The 15,123-nt window shown below is 39.4% G+C and overlaps 1 protein-coding gene across 1 annotated transcript; it reads left to right on the top strand.

Moving 5' to 3' along the window:
• The first annotated feature begins 2,324 nt into the window (after positions 1 to 2,324).
• Positions 2,325 to 14,009, top strand: LOC148126706 (vomeronasal type-2 receptor 26-like). The gene is made up of 4 exons (XM_087923114.1): positions 2,325 to 2,412; positions 6,743 to 7,014; positions 11,915 to 12,041; positions 13,105 to 14,009. Exons 1-4 carry the CDS (start codon positions 2,325 to 2,327, stop codon positions 14,007 to 14,009), a joined length of 1,392 nt encoding a protein of 463 aa, XP_087779240.1.
• Positions 14,010 to 15,123: the final 1,114 nt, after the last annotated feature.

Genomic DNA, 15,123 nt, shown 5'->3' with positions numbered 1-15,123 from the left:
CTGCGAGAAGATATATCACCGGACTTATAGTTGTAAGTGTACTGACCTCTCTTTTTCGACACTGGAATTTGCAAATGAATAATCCCTGGACGGACTGAACTAAGTGAATGATATATGGACTGTTTTGACTATGCTTTAACTCTTGCTGGAATAAAACTATTTAATTGGCACTGTGTGTCTGGTTTACTGAGTGTAAGCTACTAAAAAACGATATCTCACATATTTTGCCTGCCTGCCTGACTGCCCTGCAGATCTTGCTAGGGTATATCCCTAACACAGAGTAAGATTACACACCCAGTGGCAATTAGGCCCACAAGAGCAACAATCGCCTGAAGGCCAGGCAATTTGGGGAACCAGGTTCCAAATATTTCACCAAGATCCAATCCACTCCATTTTTGTACAGGAACATGGGCAAGATTTTCTATACGTCTGGCCCGTTGCTTGATTTGTTGAATCACCCTCCTCCGTGGCTTAGAAAGCTCAAGATGCAACGCTGTAAGGCCCTATTATCACGAAATATGTCTCTTAAAAAGTTACGGAAAGCAGTACCAGTCTTGCCCAGTTGCCCGGAGGAAGCGCCACACCCTCCACCATAATGTGCCCCTGGGTGGGTTCGATAGTACTTCTGAGTGTGAGGAATCATCAGGGGTATCCGGCTTTATGGCCCAATTGGGTCAGTTATCCCCCTATGTGAGAAGCCCCCCCAAACCACCGAAGGCTGACCGGTCGGTCCAAGCTGAACAGCCCCCACCGAAGGCTTCCACTCTGGTAGAGCCATGGCCTGACTCCCTCCCCTCTACTTCCAGGGATTCAGGGATAACACCCCCCCAAGGAGCTGCTGGCAATCCCAGGCCCCTCATGTGGGACCGAGTCGGTAGCTGCTAGGACCAGGGCAAAGACAGAACAGGCTTCTCTCATGGCTCCTCTTAGGCGGGTGGATCAACTAGTAATAAACCCCAAGAATCCTGCTGAATCAGCCACACTCTCACTTATTTCAACATGTGCCCTTTACCACCTCAGACCTATTGAACTGGAAGCTACATTATGGCCCATTTAGTGAAAAGCCCACAGAGATAGCTGATTTAGTGAAAACAATAGTGGATGCCCACAACCCCAACTGGCTAGACCTCCAACAGCTTATGGGGACCCTGTTTAATCCAAAGGAAAGGCAAAAGATTAGGAATACAGTATTACCAAAATACTGAAGCCTGACGTTAGATTCAATCACTCCATTACAGAACTTATGGAGGAAAAGTACCCATCTAGTGATCCAGACTGGGATCTCTACAAGAACGAGGGAAAGGAAAAGCTCTGAGACTATCAGTTGTTGATAGTGCAAGCCGTCCGACTTGCAGGGCAACCTGTCCAAACCCTCTCTGGTGTTACAGGAACCTGCTGAGAGTCCAGAAGCATTTTATACGCGTTTGGTTGATGCATACCGCATGTATACCCCTATTGACCCACTAGACCCAGAGAATGCTTGAATGCTGACTATGGCGTTGATCTCCCAGAGCACACTGGACATAAGGCGTAAATTGCAGAGACTTGAGGGAGCTCTTGGGAAACCCATGAGTGAATTCATGGAGGTGGCCAGAAAGGTCTTTGCTAATAGGGATAAGGAGGAGGAAAGGAGGTAGAATCAAAAAATGCAACGAAAAGCCGAGCTAATGGCAGCATCCATGATGTGGACACCAAGAGTCAGGGGACTCAACCCACCAAGGGGCAGAGGAAATAGTCTGCCGAGGGGTGACAGGACAGAGTTAGGATGCAACCAGTGTGCCTATTGTAAGAAACAAGGACACTGAAAAGGGGAGTGTCCTGAAAGGAACAAGGATGAAAGGCCAGAAGGCAGAGGTGGCCCTCTTCCAAGGAACCTCAGCTTTGTAGTGGAAAATGGCCTAAGAAGACCCCTGGAAAGGGGCCAGGGAAGGCAAGATAATAGGAGAGGTTTAGGGAGAGCTCCCTTAATAGGTTTGGCAGAGGTTGAAGAATGGGATCGAGGCCGACCAGGTTCAGAACGCCTCTCAGAACGTATGGTCAGGCTAAATATTGGAGGCAAACCTGTAACTTTCCTGGTTGATACTGGAGCAACCCAGTCGGTTCTGACTCAGCCCTTGGCCCAGGCATCCCAGCAGACTATCAGCATCCAGGGTGCAACCGGAAGCATACTGCAACATCCCTTTCTAGAACCCCTTGTATGCACACTGAAGGGACAGGCCATAACACATCAGTTTGTGTATATGCCCGACTGCCCTATTCCATTATTGGGAAGGGATCTACTGTGCAAACTTAGGGCACAGATCTCTTTTGAGGAGGATGGGACCATGAAAATGGAGTACGGGAAAGTAAACCTGTCCGTACCCCTAGAAGAGGGATGGCGGCTCATGGTCGCCAGGGACATTGGAAAGGGGCGTGAGGATAACTGGAAGCAGTTTAATGTTCCTCGGTTGTGGTCAGAGGACAACCCCTCTGGCTTTGCTGCCCACCACCCTCCTATTTTAGTGGAAGAAGCACCAATGAAGGTGCCTGTGAGAATCAGACAACGGGCATACCCTAGGCATATCATGCAAGCCACCCAGGACATTATTTTTTTTTTAAATTTTTTATTGTTTTTTAACATACAAAACACAACTACAAAACATAAAAATATCAGCTCCCCCATATTTTTGTACACACAGTAAGTCGGTTGGTCCATCAGTTTTGTGCATTCACCTCATAGTCACAATTACAATTACCTTATATAATACTCTTATCAATACAAATTTATAAATCATAGTATCACTATTAAAAAAAAGGAAAAAAAATTGACTAAACTTTTATTCGATCATGCCTTTGTGAGATAACTATATTTTAAATATTTTATTCTAAAACAAATCTTATAATCATACCAATTCTATCCCAAATAAGAAAAAGAAAGAAACAGAAAAACTATTATATAAATATAGTATCAAACAACAATAAAAAGAAAGGGAAAATAAATTCAATATTATTCCTTATTATCTAACTTTTATATTTTAATATTTCATCATTCAACCATTGATAGAAAAGATCCCAAACTAAATAAAATTGTTTATCTTCTTGCTCTCTAATTTCAAAAGTCAATCTACTCATCTCAGCACATTCCAAAATTTTCTTTACAACTTCTTCTTGCAATGGAATTTTCTCATTTTTCCAATTTTTTGCAAATACAATCCTAGCAGCAGTCAATACATTTACAATCAAATATTTCAGCTCTTTACTATAAGTATCTGGTAGGATTCCCAATAGAAAAAACTCCGGTTTCAAGTCTATATGCTTCTTTGTCATTTTTTCCAGCCACATGTGGATTTTAGTCCAATATTTTCTAGCATCCTCACAAGTCCACCACATATGGTAGTATGAACCAGGTTTCTGATGACACTTCCAGCATTTTTCGGATTTGTTCTTGAACATTCTTGCTATCCTTGTCGGGGGGAAATGCCACCTGTAAAACATCTTATACAAATTTTCTTTATAGGCTGTAGACATTGTCATTTTATAATTTTGCGACCATAATTTCTGCCATTTCTCTAAATCAATCCCATATCCAAAGTTCCTCCCCCATGCAATCATAGTTTCTTTAACTTGTTCTTCCTCAAGCTTAATTTGCAATAAATAACCATACAGTTTTTTAATCACCTTTTCATCAGTACCCATCAAAATCTTGTCCAAGTCAGTTTGCTTATCATAAAATCCCTCTGCTTTGGAATCCTCATAATACTTTGAATGTATTTGCAAATATGAAAACCAATTCATCTGTATACCTTGTTCTTCCAGTTTTTGTATCGATTTAAGTTCACCCTTTTCATCTAATAATTCCCCATAGTTAACTGTTTGTTCCTTTTTATAGATTATAGGATAGGAGAACGCTTCTATCGTCGATAACCAAACTGGAATTTTCAAATAACACTGTCTTTTTGTCTTCTCCCAATTTAACCACAGAGACTCCCGTATATAATGTCTTCTAAAATACCCCTGTGTTTTGGTTCCCTTGTACCATAAAAAAGCATGCCAGCCCAACAGCAAGTCATGACCTTCTAATGTCAACAATCTGGTTTTCCTTAATGTTATCCATTCTTTAACCCACATCAAATTTGCAGCTTGGTAGTACAACTCCCAATTAGGCAGACCAAACCCTCCTCTAAATCTAGCATCCTGTAAAAGCTTTAACTTTATTCTTGCTTTCTTGCCTTGCCATATATACTTCAAAACAATTTTATTTAAATCCTCAAAATATTCTTTTCCAAGCCTAATTGGTATTGTTTGAAACAAAAATAAGACTCTGGGTAAAATGTTCATCTTGATTGTTGAAATCCTTCCTATTAATGACAATTGTAAATTTTCCCATTTTTTCAAATCTTGAGCTATCTGTTGTTTAAGTTTAATATAATTATTCTCCTTCAATGTACTACATCTTGATGTCAAATATATCCCCAGATACTTAACCTTGTTTGTAACTTGGATTTTTAACAGTTCTGCCAGCTCTTCTCTTTGTTTCAGCAACATGTTCTTTGACAAAATCTTTGTTTTATCTTTATTTATTTTCAGACCAGCCACCTCCCCATAGGCCTCTATCTTTTCCAACAGCTTCGAGGCTGTTTCTATAGGATCTTCCAAAATAAAGACTAGGTCATCTGCAAAAGCTTGTAGTTTGAATTCCTCCTTTTTGATTTTCATTCCTTTTATAGTTTTATCTTCTCTGATATTTCTATTCAACACTTCCAAAGTCAATACAAATAACAAAGGCGAAAGAGGACAACCTTGTCTTGTACCTTTTCTTATATTAATAGAATCTGTATATTCTCCTTCCATCATTACCTTAGCTGTTTGTTCATTATAAATTGCTTCTATTGCTTGAATAAATCTTCTAGCAAAGCCCATCTGTTCCATTAGGAGTACCATAAACCTCCAATTTACATTATCAAATGCCTTTTGAGCATCTAAAAATATCAAAGCCATTTGCTTTTCAGGGTGCGCCTCATAGTATTCCAAAGTGTCTAAAATTACTCTCATATTATCTCTAATTTGTCGTTTTGGCAGAAACCCATTTTGATCTGGGTGGATAAAGTTATTCAAATACTTTTTAAGTCTTTCTGCTAATATTGAAGAAAAATTTTATAGTCTGCATTTAATAAGGAAATCGGTCTATAATTCTTGATTTGAAGTAGGTCCGCCTCCTCTTTTGGAATAAGTGTAATATAAGCCTCTGACCATGTTTTAGGAATTATCTTTTTTACCATGACTTCATTCATAACTTCTAGCAGTGGAATACAAAGTAATTCTTGAAAAGTTTTATAAAATTCTACAGGAAGTCGGTGCCTTTCCATTATTTTGTTTCTTAAGTGCTTGGCTTAACTCCATCATTGTTATATTGCTTTCTAGCATTTCTTCAATCTCTTTAGGTATCTTAGGTAAATTTACATTCTGCAAGTATTGTTTAACTTTCTCCTCATCAATGTCTTCTTTCTTATACAAATGTTTATAAAAATCATAAATAATTTCTTTTTTTTCTTTGCTGCCATAACAAGTTTTACCTTGGTCATCTATTAACTGCAGTATTTTCCTCGACTCTTTCTCCTTTCTCAATTTATATGCTAGCCATCTACCTGGCTTATTTGCATCCTCAAAATAATTCTGTTTAGCATTCCTAATTTTCTGTGCCAGTTCTTCTTTCTCTATTAAGTCCATTTTATGTTTAGTTATATCCAGTTTCAGTTTGACATCTTTTCTGTGTGGCGTTTTCTGTAGCTCTTTTTCAAGTCTCTTATATTCGTCATCCAAGGCTTTAAGAGTTTGCCTTTTCCTAATATTCTTTTTCTTGTATAGTCTATTATCAAGCCTCTGACATAGGCCTTCATTGTATCCCAAACATTCTGTGTTGAGGTGTCTTCTTTTCTATTCTCTTTAAAGAAAAAGGCCAATTCTTTCTCCATCCATTGTATGAATTCCTTATCCTTTAAGATAGTATTATTTAATGTCCATCTCGATCTTTTCCTTTGTCCCTTCCATTTAATTGTCAATGGGTTATGGTCAGCCCAAGTGCTTGTTTCAATATTAACTTCTTGAATACTAGACATTAAATCTGTTGAAATCCAAATCATATCCAGTCTGGACCATGATAAATGCCTATTTGAATAAAACGTAAATTGCTTAGATTTATTATTTCTTTCTCTCCATATGTCTTTTAAAGTTAATTCATCTATCATTTTAAAAAGGATTTAGGAAGAGTTTTTCTGTTATGCTTTACTGCTGTTGCGATATAATCAAGTTTATTATCCACAATTCCGTTAAAGTCTCCCATCATAATTGTATTAGCATAGTCAAGTTCAGCAATCTTAGTATGTAATTTTCTATAGAATTCTTCCTGTTTATCATTCGGGCATAAATTGCAGTCAAAAGTATCTTTCTATTATTGTCCATTATTTCTACCATTAATATTCTCCCATCATCATCTGTATAAATCATTTTTGCTGGTATGGCCTCTTTAATATATAAAACCACCCCTCTTTTCTTGGATTGTGTCAAAGGGTAAACAATTTCCCTAATTTTGGTTGTAATAACAATTGTTCATGTTGCTTTTTAATATGAACTTTTGTAAACAAATTATGTCAAACTTTAATTTCATTAATTTATGGAAAGTCTTCCTTCTCTTAACAGCTGAATTCAGTCCATTTATATTCATTGTAATCAATTTTTCTCTTCCATAATTATGTTTTATATTTAGATTTAACAGAAAGGTTTATTTTTGCCATTCAACAAATCAACAAGAATTCTCAGCTCCTGTACAATCTCACACTTGGCTACAACATCCAGGACAACTATATGAACAGCCTTGGCACTTCAGATGCCTTGCTAAACATACTCTCAACTGGAGAAGCCAATGTTCCCAACTACAGCTGTGGCAAGAAGGACAACCTCATGGCTGTTCTTGATGGATCTCCTGATGACATCTCCATTCAGATGTCAACATTAGTAGGCACCTACAAAGTCCCACAGGTTTGTTTTTGTGTTTCTCTATCTGGTAAAGTAAGCAGGGTAGTGGTGGGTGGGTAATCGATTCAATCATATCTTTTCTATGGAATTCATGAGCTGCTTTTCACCATGGCCATGGTTATCGCTAGGGATTAGGATCCACAATGGGAAGAGGCCTAAACATTTACTCGAGCAAAACTTGAGCAGCTGGACACAATGTTAAATATGAAAAGTTTTCCCCAAATATGGAGAGGTTTTTTTCCTGAATGCCATCACTCTGCAAAACAGCTATGGCAGCTGAATTTCAAAGCTTCTTTCTGGATGCCTTACAAACTAATTCCAACAACACCCTCAAATTATTTAGTAACACTAGTACTATTCTTCTTCTCATCCTTCCTATTACCTGTCTCTTCCCTCTAATGACTATAACTGTATTGCTTGTATCTTTACAATTTATATTGTTTTATTTGTCTCCTAGTATTATTTGATTGCTTATTAGTAAACTATGACTATCACTAAGTGTTGTATCATGATTCTTGATGAATGTATTTTATTTTTTCTTTATGTACACTGGGAGCACAAGGGCCAAATACAAATTCCTGGTGTGTCCAATCACACTTGGCCAATGAAAAATTCTATTTTATTCTCTTCTATTTAAACAAATGTCTAAAATGAACTAATTTGCATTTGCAGTGGTATAGAGATAGAAGGGAACATGGTGGCTCAATGACTAAGATACTGAGGTTGTCGATCAGAAAGGTCAGCAGTTTGGTGGTTTGAATCCCTAGCACTGCGTATCAGAGTGAACTACTATTACTTGTCCCAGTTCCTGACAACCTAGCAGTTCGGAAACATGTAAAAATCCAAGTAGATAAATAGGGATCACATTGGTGGGAACATAGCAGTGTTCTGTGCACTTTCTGCATTTAGTTATGCCAGCCACCTGACCATGGAGATGTCTTTGGACAGACCTGGCTCTTCAGCCTTCTAATGGAGATGAGCACCACCCCCTAGAGCCAGAAATGACTAGCACGTATGTGCGAGGGGAATCTTTAGAGATAGAATACATAAATGTCTATTGTCTGAATGTTAATTTTAATAGAAATGAGAAAGGACAGTATCTTAGACCCCAGATTAGGCCAATGATTATATTCAATCTAGCTAATATTCTGCATTTGGTATTCTTGATATGGCTTCAGGATTAATAACAACAAACTATTCTAAGGTGTTCATGAGAACCACATTGGATGTATTAAAAGCTTACATTTTGGACTTGATCTGATCTAAATATAATATACCATTCTTCCTCGTTTCTTCAGATCAGTTATGGAATTGTTTCAGAGGCTCTGAGTGATAAAAGTCAAATTCCATTTTTCCATCAGATGCTCCCCAAAAATGGGATCCAGTATCCAGGAATTGTCCAACTCCTCCTCCATTTTAGATGGACTTTGATTGGTCTCTTTTCAACAGACACAGAGGAGGGAGAGAATTTCACGAGAACTTTCACTCCAATGCTTGTCAGAAATGGAATCTGTGTCGTTATATCACAACATTTCCCAATGACTAGACCTACAGAACATCTCAGGGATGCCATCTCTAAATGGAGGAAAGTCAATGTCTTTGTTCACTTCATAGAATTTGTTTCCATTGTTGATAGATTTCGCCATATCCATATAGTAATTGAAGGTTTGTCAGGACCCATTGAAGGGAAAGTCTGCATCACCACAATCATGGAGAAATTGACAATTCCAAGGCAGACACTTTTCAAATACATCCATAGCATTTGGACCTTTGATTTTCAGGAAAAAAAATGGCCAAATGATGATGCCTTTCAACCCAGTCTTTTTCAGGATTCCAAATTTGAAGATCAGTGTTTTCGCTGTTCTTTTTCAAAGCATGTCCTTTCTGTCAAGGGCCAGAGACGATGCACCCAGGTAGCATCACTGGACATGCAAGAGAAAAAGGACAGAATTCAGATAAAAAATGAGCACCGTTTTTACAGTGTTTTTAAGACTTTGGCCCATGTTTTGAATGTTGCCTATTCCTCAATATCTAGGAGGAGAAAAATGAAGGAGAAAGAGAGATTAGAGGCACCAAGGCTAGAACCATGGCAGGTATGCGGTCCTGACAAGGATCCATCAAACCTAGTTCCTATTTAGAAAAAATAATCCAAAGCTGATGTAGGGGAACCATTTCAACTTACTTGTTCTTCCAAACACCAATAGGTTTGGTCAAGCTGAGGCCAGATTTAGCTCACAAGATCATATTCCAAAGAGCTAGCACTGTGACAATTATATTTGGATATTAAACACTGCTATTATAAAAGAATATAAAATGTATACATTGTAAATAAATTCCTGTATTTATAGGTTTGTAATTAGCATGATAGAACTTTACATTAATAAATTTCAACCAAACCTGGGAGCATTTAGCCCAACCCCTCCTCACTGCAGGAATCCAATTAAAGCTTTTCAGACTGATGGCTGCTCAGTCTTTGCATTTAGCCATGGTGGCACAAAGGTTAGAGTGCAAGTATTGCTGGCTAACTCACTGTTCAGTGCCAGGAGTTTGATCTTGACCAACTCAAGGTTGACTCAGCCTTGCATCCTTCCAAGGTTGGTAAATGGGTACCCAGATTGTTGGGGGGCAATATGCTGATTCTATAAAACACTTAAGTAGGGTTGTAAAAGCACTGTGAAGTGATATATAAGTCTAAGTGCTATTGCTATTTAGGCAAATAATGAAGGGGGAGGGATTGAACATCTCTTGTTCACTGGCTCAGCTTTAAAATTGCTCCTCCCTTTAGGATGTTTCAAGTTGCTTTCAAAATACCTGGATGTTTCAATTCTAGTTCCATCCCTTTCTGGAGAAGAATGAGTTTTACAATTTTTCTTGGGAAAAATTGTACTTGGACCAAAATGGAAATCTAGCAGCAGATCTGAATATCGTCAGTTGGTTGCTTTTCCCCAAGGGGGATCCCATCAAAGAACAAGTGGGGAGTTTGGAAAGACAGAGGCTTATTATCAAGCAAGATGCTCTTTCACGGATAAAGTTGCTCAACAAGGTGATTGAAAATATTGGAAACTTTTCTCTGTGGCAGCTATATGAATTGAAAATAAATATGTACAGATATAACTAAATAATACCTCATTTGAAATTGACAGCCCTAGTATGTGGATTATATGGATTATTTTCAAAGGGGAGTGGCTTTGCAATATTTTATATTTTCCTGATCTACAGGTGAAACTCGAAAAATTAGAATATCGTGCGAACGTTCATTTATTTCAGGAATGCTACGTAAAATGGTGAACCTAACATATGAGATAGACTCAGTACATGCAAAGCAAGATAGTTGAAGCTGTGATGTGTCATAATTGTAATGATTATGGCTTACAGCTTATGAAAACCCCAAATCCAAAATCTCAGAAAATTAGAATATTGTGAAATGGTTCGATATTCTAGGCTCAAAGTGTCCCACTCTAATCAGCTAATTAAGCCATGACACCTGCAAAGCGTTCGTGGGCCTTTAAATGGTTTCTCAGTCTGGTTCAGTTGGAATAACAATCATGGGAAAGATTGCTGACCTGACAGTTGTGCAGAAAACCATCATTGACACCCTCCATAAAGAGGGAAAGCCTGAAAAGGTAATTGCAAAAGAAGTTGGATGTTCCCAAAGTGCTGTATCAAAGCACATTAATAGAAAGTGATGTGGAAGGGAAAAGTGTGGAAGAAAAAGGTGCACAAGCAGCAGGGATGACCGCAGCCTGGAGAGGATTGTCAGGAAAAGGCCATTCAAAAGTGTTGGGGACTTTCACTGGGAGTGGACTGAGGCTGGTGTCAGTGCATGAAGAGCGACCACACACAGACAGATCCTGGACATGGGCTTCAATGAACAACAAACAACGTCAGAAAGGTCTTATCTGAGCTAAAGAAAAACAGAACTGCTCTGTTGCTCAGTGCCAAAGTCCTCTTTTCTGATGAGAGCAACTTTTGCATCTCATTTGGAAACCAAGGATCCAGAGTCTGGAGGAAGAATGGAGAGGAACACACTGCAAGATGCTTGAAGTCCAGTGTGAAGTTTCCACAGTCTGTGTTGATTTGGGGAACCATGTCCTCTGCTGGTGTTGGTCCGCTGTGCTTCATTACATCCAGGGTAATGCAGCCATCTACGAGAAGATTTTGGAGCACTTCATGCTTCCTTCTGCAGATGAGCCTCATGGAGATGCTGACTTCATTTTCCAGCAGAACTTGGCACCTCTCCACACTGCCAAAAGCACCAAAACCTGGTTCAATGACCGTGGGATTACTGTGCTTGATTGGCCAGCGAACTCACCTGACCTGAACCCCATAAAGAATCTATGGGGCATTGCCAAGAGAAAGATGAGAGACATGAGACTGAATAATGCAGAAGAGCTGAAGGCCGCTATTGAAGCATCCTGATGTTCCATAACACCTCATCAGTGCAACAGGCTGATAGCTTCCATGCCACGCCACATTGAGGCAGTAATTGCTGCAAAAGGGGCCCAAACCAAGTACTCAGTACATATGCATGCTTATACTTTTCAGAGGTCCAATGTTGTTCTATGTAAAATCCTTGTTTTATTGATTGCATGTAATATTCTAATTTTCTGAGATTGTGGATTTTGGGTTTTCATGAGCCGTAAGCCACAATCATCACAATTATGACACATCACGGCTTGAACTATCTTGCTTTGCATGTAATGAGTCTATCTCATATATTAGGTTCATCTTTTTATGTTGCATTCCTGAAATAAATGAACATTTGCACAACATTCTACTTTTTCGAGTTTCCCCTGTATTATTCAGAAGTTTCTTCCTTAAGCAGAGTTTCATTTTATTCCAATCAGTCTAATAAATAAAAATTTGACAGATCTTTTGGAATGAATTTTGTTTTTCTGCTTAGTCTCTGCCTCAGTCCCAATGTGTGGACAATTGTCACCCTGGATTTGTGAAAAGGGCTCGGAAAGAAGAACCAATTTGCTGCTATGATTGTATTCCTTGTCCAGAGGGGACCATCTCCACACAGGAAGGTATGTTATACCAGAGGAAAAGGCATTGGATTCAACTAGATCATTTCATCCAAGTTCATGTTAAAACATACGTGTGAACTTAACTATTTTATTCTTCATTGCTATTTTCCTCATGTCCAATTTATTCCATAATGGGAGGAATAAGACCTTGAAGAATAAGGCAGGAAGGGATGGAAGAACATAGTGGAATAGGCAAGATGAATTGTGCTAAAGGAAGCATCTTTTCTACTTGTCAGGTTGAAAGTTTATTTCCATGTTTACCACCTAAATCCTTTGAAAGGTGAGGAATGGTTCCAGGTCAATGTGTTTTGCTCATCCAAACCAATTTTATCTTAGAGGCCAAAAGATATATCAGTCAGTCAATATTGATTAAGATGATAAGAGAAAGATCTACTTGGGAGAGTAGGAAGAGTGTTTGGGTTCAATGAACAAGAGCAAACAAAAGACTTAATATTGAAGTTTACCGAAAACCCACATACAGTGATCAATATTTAAATTTTGATTCTCACTACTCACTGGAGCACAGCATGGGAGTTATCAGAATCCTACACCCCCAGGCTGAAGGTTTACCTACCAGCAAAGAGGGAAAGAAAAAGAATTAAAGGACATCAAGGAAGCCCTCAGAATGTGTGGCTATCCCATTGAGTGACTAAACTAGGTTCAGAACCAGAAACTAAAACATTGCCACTATGTGGATCCTCAAAAGCTTGCCTTTTGTTTCTTTTTGTCGCAGGTCCTGCCAAATTGAACACCCTCCCCATTGAAACGCAACAGGCCGCCCACCCTCCTAAAGCTCTGGAGGTTGTTCTTCCAGACATTGGGATGAAGTGAGGTCAATGCCAGATTACAACAATGTAGATTGCCTCAAGGAAGGGTGATTGTGGCATCGATTATTTTGGGTTTTATTTATTTATTGTTTATAAGATAATATATGTCTATATATTTCAGTTTACCAATTACCATGGCTTTCCTGTCTCTCAGTATCAGCTGTCATCCAAAGAAGATCTTTCTTATAAGGTGAAATGAGAAACTATAAAAATAATATTGCTTACTCTCTTCTCAGACACTGAAAAATGCACCAAGTGCCCAGACGATAAATATCCAACTGGTGACAGAGTCCAATGTATCCCCAAAAGAATAACCTTCCTGTCCTATGAAGAACATCTGGGCATCATCCTGGTCTTCTTTGCTGTACTCTTGTTTCTAACAACAGGCTTTGTTTTAGTCATCTTCCTTAAATACAGAGAAACTCCCATTGTCAAAGCCAACAACCGTGACCTCTCCTACATCCTCTTGGTCTCCCTCTTTCTTTGCTTCTTGTCCTCCTTTTTCTTCATTGGCCGACCAAGGAAAGCCACCTGCCTTTTCCGACAAACGGTGTTCAGCATCGTCTTCTCAGTAGCTGTGTCTTGTGTTTTAGCCAAAACAATCACGGTAGTACTGGCCTTCCTGGCCACGAAACCGGGGAACAGGGTGAGGAGATGGTTGGGGAAGATCCTGGCCAACTCCATCATCCTTTCTGGTTGTGCTGGAAAAATTGTAATTTGTGCAATCTGGTTGGGAGTTTCTCCTCCATTTCCTGATTCTGACCTGCACTCCCAACCAGGAGTGATCATCCTTCAATGTAATGAAGGCTCTGTCACCATGTTTTATATTGTTCTTAGCTACATGGGTTTCCTTGCTGCTATTTGCTTCACGGTGGCTTTCCTTGCCCGGAACCTTCCTGGTGCATTCAATGAAGCCAAATTGATCACCTTCAGCATGTTGGTCTTCTGCAGTGTCTGGATCTCCTTCCTGCCCACCTACTTGAGCACCAAAGGGAAATACATGGTGGCCGTGCAGGTCTTCTCCATCTTGGCTTCTGGTGCTGGCCTGCTGGCCTGCATCTTCGTCCCCAAGTGCTACATTATCATTCTGAGACCTGATCTAAATACTAAGGAACATTTAATGATAAAACTTGGTATCTGATCGTGAAGTAGTTTCTTAGGCTCATAAGACTTCATTATTTAGTGCAAATGCACTCTTTTTGAACCGGTAATAATACCAGTTGATTCCCACCCATGTACATATACATATGCGATGACCTGGAGCATGGTACAGAGATCACACAGGCAGCTTGCTGTTCAGACTGCCCCATTATTGTTCCAAATTTCCCCATACACTCCCATATTTCTGGCAAGTCTCAGAGCAAAGTGATCACACATATGAACACACACCTACTTCAAGCAGCCTCTCTCTGCAAATAGTGCAGCCCAATGCTGTGAGCACCATGGCTGCAAAGCAAGAAATCCAGCAGGGCAAGTCAAGGAGTCCAGGAAGCAAGGGAGCAAGGCAAGTAATCCAGAAATCCAAAAAGAATGCAAGGAATCCAGGAAAGTTCAATGTCAACACTCAACGCTCCAGGAATTCATCATTTGTTCCCCAAAAATGTCCCTCTTCACAATGTCTTTTTAAGTCTCAGTCCCCAGGTGTGCCTTGTGAAGAGTTGCAGGGTGCTCAATATCAACTCAGAAACTATTTCTATGGTCTTTTTAGAGTTTCCAACAGAAAGGGAGGGGGAGCAGCTTTCATTGCATAAATGTTTTCAAAGATAGTTTCTAGGTGACCAAAGTTTCTGTCATGCAAAATTCTAACTGTAGAGTGTCAGGGCTCCAACAACTTCTCCCTTATTCAAATCAAAATCTCTAACCGCATCTCAGAAAAAGTAAATTGGTTTATTAGAAATTGTCATGTTGGTGTGTGGCTGGATGCAGCTGATACTAAATTACATCAAACATTTCCCTCATGACCCTGGTCTTTCCCCCACCCCATGGATGTGACTTCTCCAATGGGATACATCTCCAAGAGTCATCCATCATGCTCTCCAATAACCTTTTTATGCTTCGACAACTTTGGGCTGCCGAGGTGATTATCTAGGCATTTCAAGAATACCTTGTCACAAGGCAATCAGCTTGGACGTTCCTATTCTACCCAGGATGTCTCTGATAAAGGGTAGCCCTTCCACTTGATTAGATATTGGAGTTGTCTCCTGTGCTATCTCAGATCGAGGATTCGCTGCACCTCATAATGAATTTGGCCTCCT

Source organism: Pseudonaja textilis, chromosome 2, assembly GCF_049901715.1.
Source record: "Pseudonaja textilis isolate UNSWEBS1 chromosome 2, rPseTex1.2, whole genome shotgun sequence".
NCBI lineage: Eukaryota > Metazoa > Chordata > Lepidosauria > Squamata > Elapidae > Pseudonaja > Pseudonaja textilis.
Note: the sequence above shows the minus strand (reverse complement) of the source record. Positions and strands in the feature narration are given on the sequence as shown.

Bases quoted from the DNA above. Each gene is read 5' to 3' on its own strand.
- LOC148126706 (XM_087923114.1), top strand. From the start codon at position 2,325: ATGAAAATGGAGTACGGGAAAGTAAACCTGTCCGTACCCCTAGAAGAG. The intron at 7,015-11,914 runs GTTTGTTTTTGT...TTTTCTGCTTAG, and splicing joins GCACCTACAAAGTCCCACAG to TCTCTGCCTCAGTCCCAATG. The intron at 12,042-13,104 runs GTATGTTATACC...CTCTCTTCTCAG, and splicing joins GACCATCTCCACACAGGAAG to ACACTGAAAAATGCACCAAG.